The sequence below is a fragment of the Marmota marmota genome, unplaced genomic scaffold (assembly GCF_001458135.2).
Source record: "Marmota marmota marmota unplaced genomic scaffold, marMar, whole genome shotgun sequence".
Classification (NCBI taxonomy): Eukaryota; Metazoa; Chordata; class Mammalia; order Rodentia; family Sciuridae; genus Marmota; species Marmota marmota.
This window is the reverse complement of record NW_026000207.1, coordinates 3695880-3701092: the sequence shown is the minus strand read 5'-3', so window position 1 is coordinate 3701092 and position 5213 is coordinate 3695880. Positions and strand designations below refer to the sequence as shown.

The window sequence follows — 5213 nt, the reverse complement described above, 5'->3', positions numbered from 1 at the left end:
TTGGTAAACTCTTTGGCAATATAACCTCAAGCCAAATTGGTGCAAACCTAGGACCAAAAATGGCAACACATCTGTATGTACACCTAGCAGAAATTCATATCAGTATCATCAAAACTTCTTGAGGAACCTACACGGCACTGCTGACCACCATGCTGCCAACTGAAAGACTCTCCCCTGTTGTATTAATCTAATTCTGCTGCCACATCCAAAAGCCTATGGCTGGGTATTTGGTAGAGAAATATATTTAGCTCAAAGTCTGGAGATTCTGGTGCCCGCATCTGCTCAGCTCTGGTGAGGGACTCCCAACAGGTGGAATGACAATGATGTGAGCACATACAGAGGAGACCTCAGGGCAGTGACCCGGAGACACCTGAACTCGCTCTATGACAACCCCTTCTTGTAGGAGCTAATATATTCCACAAGGTCAGCATAAGCCCTTCTAAAGGGTGTTTACCCAATGACACAAACACCTTCTACTAGTCTCCCTTCTCAAAAGTCCACCACCTCGACGTCATCACACTGGAGACAAAGCTTTCAACATATAACCCTTTGGGGAAAAATAAATCAAATAACATTCAGAGCATGTGAGCATCAAGAAAAGAATGCCTATGAATCAGCCTCCTTATATCAGAGAAAACATTTGGCATTGGGTATTTTGGGATTGGCTAACTTCACTTAGGATTACCTTCTGTAACTCCATCCATTTACCTACAAATGCCATGATTTTATTCTCTTTTATTGCTGAGTAATATTCCATTGTGTATAAATGCCACATTTTTTTTATCCATTCATCTATTGAAGGACATCTAGGTTGGTTCCACAATTTAGCTATTGTGAATTGTGCTGCTATGGCTGATTCATAGTGTGGAATGGAGGGAGAGCATGGGAGGGAGGAATAGATGAACTCTAGATAGGGCATAGAGGTGGGAAGGGAAGGGAGGGAGCATGGTGGAATGTGAGTATCCAAAGTACATGTATGAAAACATGAATTGATGTGAATATACTTTGTATACAACCACAGATATGAAAAACAGTGCTCTATATGTGTAATAAGAATTGTGATTCATTCTTCTGTCATATATAAATAAAAAAATTAAAAAATAAGAAAAGAATGGCTAATTGTTTTATATTCTCACAGCTGCATTCTGTTGCCAACATGTGGAAATACAAATTTTAAAGCACATGGGATAGTCAAAGTCAAATATAAAATATTTTAGGGCTTGGGTTCTGGCTCAGCGGTAGAACACTCGCCTAGCTCGTACGAGGCCCTGGGTTCGATCCTCAGCACCACATAAAAAAATAAGATAAAGGTATTGTGTCTGACTACAAGTAAAAAATATTTTTAAAAAACTTATAAAATTTTTTATTCTGAACTAATTCATTTTTATAAAATACAAAGGAGATGTAAGTGAACTGAACTGTTAGATGTCATGCACTGGTCACTCTTGAAGATGCTAAAGAGACTAAGCATAGTGTCTTTATACGAAGGAGCTGTATGCAAAGGTATGTGTTCAGTTTGTAAAGTTTCTTCCGGTAATGCATGCTGGACTTGTACATAAAAATATTTTAAAGATACATATCAGTAATTTTAAATTTAAAATTGAATACTATATATTGTCAAAGTATACAGTAAATGCATTAAATAAGTTAACATCACGATTATGTTTTGAAAAGATGCAACAGCATTCTGAATATAAGACAGCAGAAATCAAACAAGAAAATTAAATACTACTGGTTTTCTAACTTGACAATGGTGTCCTATTATGTTCAATATTATGTGAAATATATAAAAAGATTTTACCTACTAAAGGCAAATATTATTTGAGTAGATTTGTCTTGATACTTCAGAAAACATAGCTAAGACATATAGAGAAATTCTGATCAATAAAAATACATTCCACATATGTCAATAAGTTAACAACTGGAATATAAAAACAATCAAAGAAAATGTTTTCACACTAAAGTACTTTGCCATTGTTGTAGTTGGCATTGTTTTTTAAATATTAAATTTACATTTGTTAAATATAACTTTCCAGAATTACTTCTTGATGGATAAAAAACATAATTCAAGTGATATGCATGACCAGGAACTCATGTGCACACCCACATAGGTACACATGCACACATTTTTAATATCCAGTGTCTATGCTGTGTATTCTCAAGAGATTTGACCTAGCATAACTGTTCTTACAATTTTGTGGTAAAGAATGAATACAAGCAAAAATTGAGCAAAACCTTACAGATGACATTTGCATCACAGATCAGGGGTTTTCCTATTCCTTTTCCAGGCAAAGGAGAACCTGCTGCCACTGGAGTCTCTGCTCATGAGCAGAAAGGGGCTGACAGCTGGGAAACACCCAGAGACCCACAGAGATGTGTTTACCAGCAGCCAGTGGGGATTATACAAAACAGACAAGCAAACCTGAAAGACGCAGGAAAGTGTGTAAAAAGAGACAAAGGTGCTCACCAGGAGGAGGATGGTTTTGGTGGCTCTGGACTCAGGGGAGGACCTGGGGGAGCTGGGCTTATGAACCTGCTGCATTCTCTGCTTGTGCCTGTGCAGGATGAGCACCATGGAGCTGCTGGCCCAGAGCATGAGCCCCACACACGCGACATCAGGGAATGTTAGCAATGCTGCATGCAGTGAGTCTGTGGTTGTGTCATGACGAACACTAGAACAGTATACGAAATCTTTTAGAATTGTGAAATTTTTGTTGCTTCTTCTCCCAGTCATGTGCATAAGAAAAACAACATTTACAAGGAAGTACAGGATCCAGCTCAGGTATATGGAGGAGCCAATGTACATGGGAGCTTTCACTTTAAGCTCTGCCCATCTGGAGTCACCAGGACTAATCTTCATGGCCTGGAAGACACCCAGGAGGCAGGTGCTACCCATGGACACACCCCTGCCCACCCTGTGAAGATAGAAAAGCATCTTGCATTCGAAATCACTGAGGAAATCTTTCACTCCAAAAGCTGCCACTGTCTGGGGAACTCCTCTACACAGGAGAGTTAACAAGTTGGCGACAATCAAGTGCTGAAGAATCAAGTCTGTGTGTCTTACCCTGCACCCAGTGAAGTAAAGGACCAGGTAATGGAGGAGAAGAGAGGAATTGCCCAGAACTCCAACCACAGTCTGTGCCAGGAAGATGATGCCTACAGCCACATCACTGGTTGCCATCCTGACAGTTCCTTGGTTTCCCAGCCGGAGGGTCCTGCAGGGGAACAGGAGGCCTGGGCTGCATGTGTCCTCTCAACCAAAATCCAGCATTCCCACTGTGAAATTTTACTTAAGGTTTTATTTTCTTTAGCAGTTTTCTTTTGTACCAGAGATTGAACCCAGGGACACTTAAACCACATCCACAGCCCTGTTTAAATTTTATTTAGAGATAGGGTCTTGATGAGTGGCTTAGGGCCTCACTAATTTGCTGAGGCTGGGTTTGAACTCTCAATCCTCTTGCCTTAGCCTCCTGAGTCCCTGGGATTACAGGTGTGTGCAACCATAACTGGTTCACTAGCAGGGTTTAATGAGGCTTGTATAAATTGTTAAGGCATGAAGTGTGTATAAATTCCACCTATGAAGGCAATACATGGTGATTCTTTCACAAGTATAGGCAGGTGCTGAGATGGCTTTGAGTGCAACCAGGAGAATTTATGAACACAGAGATGAAGTCTCTGTCCATATGCATACTCTGATCAGGTGCCAAGAGGGGTCTTGAAACTGGCTGACTGTTTACAGAGAGGGTAGATGAATCCCCAAGCATTCCTAAAGCTGATGAGGTGGGTTCTTCTATCATTCTAGCTTGTTTTTTACTATTACTTTTCTATATTTCTAATATCTTCTAAACTCATATTTTGTAGCTTCTTACCTTGATGTTTCTATTTCTTTGTAAAGTTTTATTTCCTGTACATGCTACAGCAATTATGGGGGAACCTTTAGATGTTTTAGTAACTGCAGGTGCACTGAGGGAACTATAGCAGACACCTGTCCCGCAGTGAGTCAGTCACCTGCAATGAGGCAGGACTGGCTCCACATCAGGACAGCTACCCTGTAACTCACTTGGTTGTGTATTAGGAACACAAGCTCAATGGCCCTTATCACATAAATGGTGCCCATTTCACAGGCCACATCCTCAGCTTTGGGGCACGAAGAATCAACTTGGAATAAAAATATGTAGTATAAAAATAAAATATTCACTTATTGAATAAGTTACATATGAGTTCATTAATATCTAGCCAAGTATAACTCTTCCCAGGAAGCAAGGTTGGGGAATGGTATTTCAATGGAAACCACCTACTCAAAGCACCAAAGTTAGGCATGAAAACTTTTATGTTTAAAAATTGAAATATCAGAATTTCTGTGGTAATTCAATGCCTACATTTAGCAGACTTTGCTGTTTAAAGAAATTTTAGGTTCACAGAAAATTAAACAGACAGCAAAGAGATTTCCTACATTTGCCTTGTGGACTCATAGCCTGCTCCACCATCAGACTCCTAGAACAGATGATGCATTTGTTGCAATGAAGAAAGTATTGTCGACAACACGATGACAAATCCCTGACAGGTCATGTTGGAAACAACAATGATTATGTTCACTTTTCCCTTCTTGTTGCTTACCACATTAAGAGGAAAATAGCCTCGCCATAATCATAAACCACTGATGGTTTCAGGACTGCTGTGATTGCTGTCTCCATTGGCTGCACCATGCACAGAGTTAGAGAAACCTTTCTGCTTAAACAGTCACCGTCAGATCATTTCTCCACGGTACTAGAGGATTTCTGTGAGCTCTTCCTACTCCATAAGAGAAGCATGGAGAGATTACAGGTCTGGCTGCAGAGTTCTGAAGATATACACTAGGATTTAGGTCATGGAGGCAGAGTTCAAGATTGACTTTAAAACACCTCCTCATGTACCTTGAAAAAAAATCACAGTTCATTTTCCCTTGGATTAAAACCCAACAATCACTGGCAGTGAAGATCAGACTAAGCCATCAGGGATTGGTGCAGGATCAGGGACCCCATTTCTTTTACTACCTGAACCCACTCCTCAGGAATTTCTTTTTCCTGTATGGCTTTCACATTCAACCAGTTTCAATCTGCAACCCCCTTTTCCGATGTGATCACTTACCCAGACTCTTGAAATGGGTCTTCCCTCACAGATGCTGCTCTCACACTGACACTGGATTACTCACCAGGCTCTTTCTCTTTACCAGG

General features: G+C 40.3%; 1 protein-coding gene across 1 annotated transcript; it reads right to left on the bottom strand.

Annotated features, from left to right (window-relative positions):
• Positions 1-2254: 2254 nt before the first annotated feature.
• Positions 2255-3181, bottom strand: LOC107158888 (vomeronasal type-1 receptor 4-like). Its single transcript, XM_015505370.1, has one exon. The coding sequence runs from the start codon at positions 3179-3181 to the stop codon at positions 2255-2257; it is 927 nt and encodes a 308-aa protein (XP_015360856.1).
• Positions 3182-5213: the final 2032 nt, after the last annotated feature.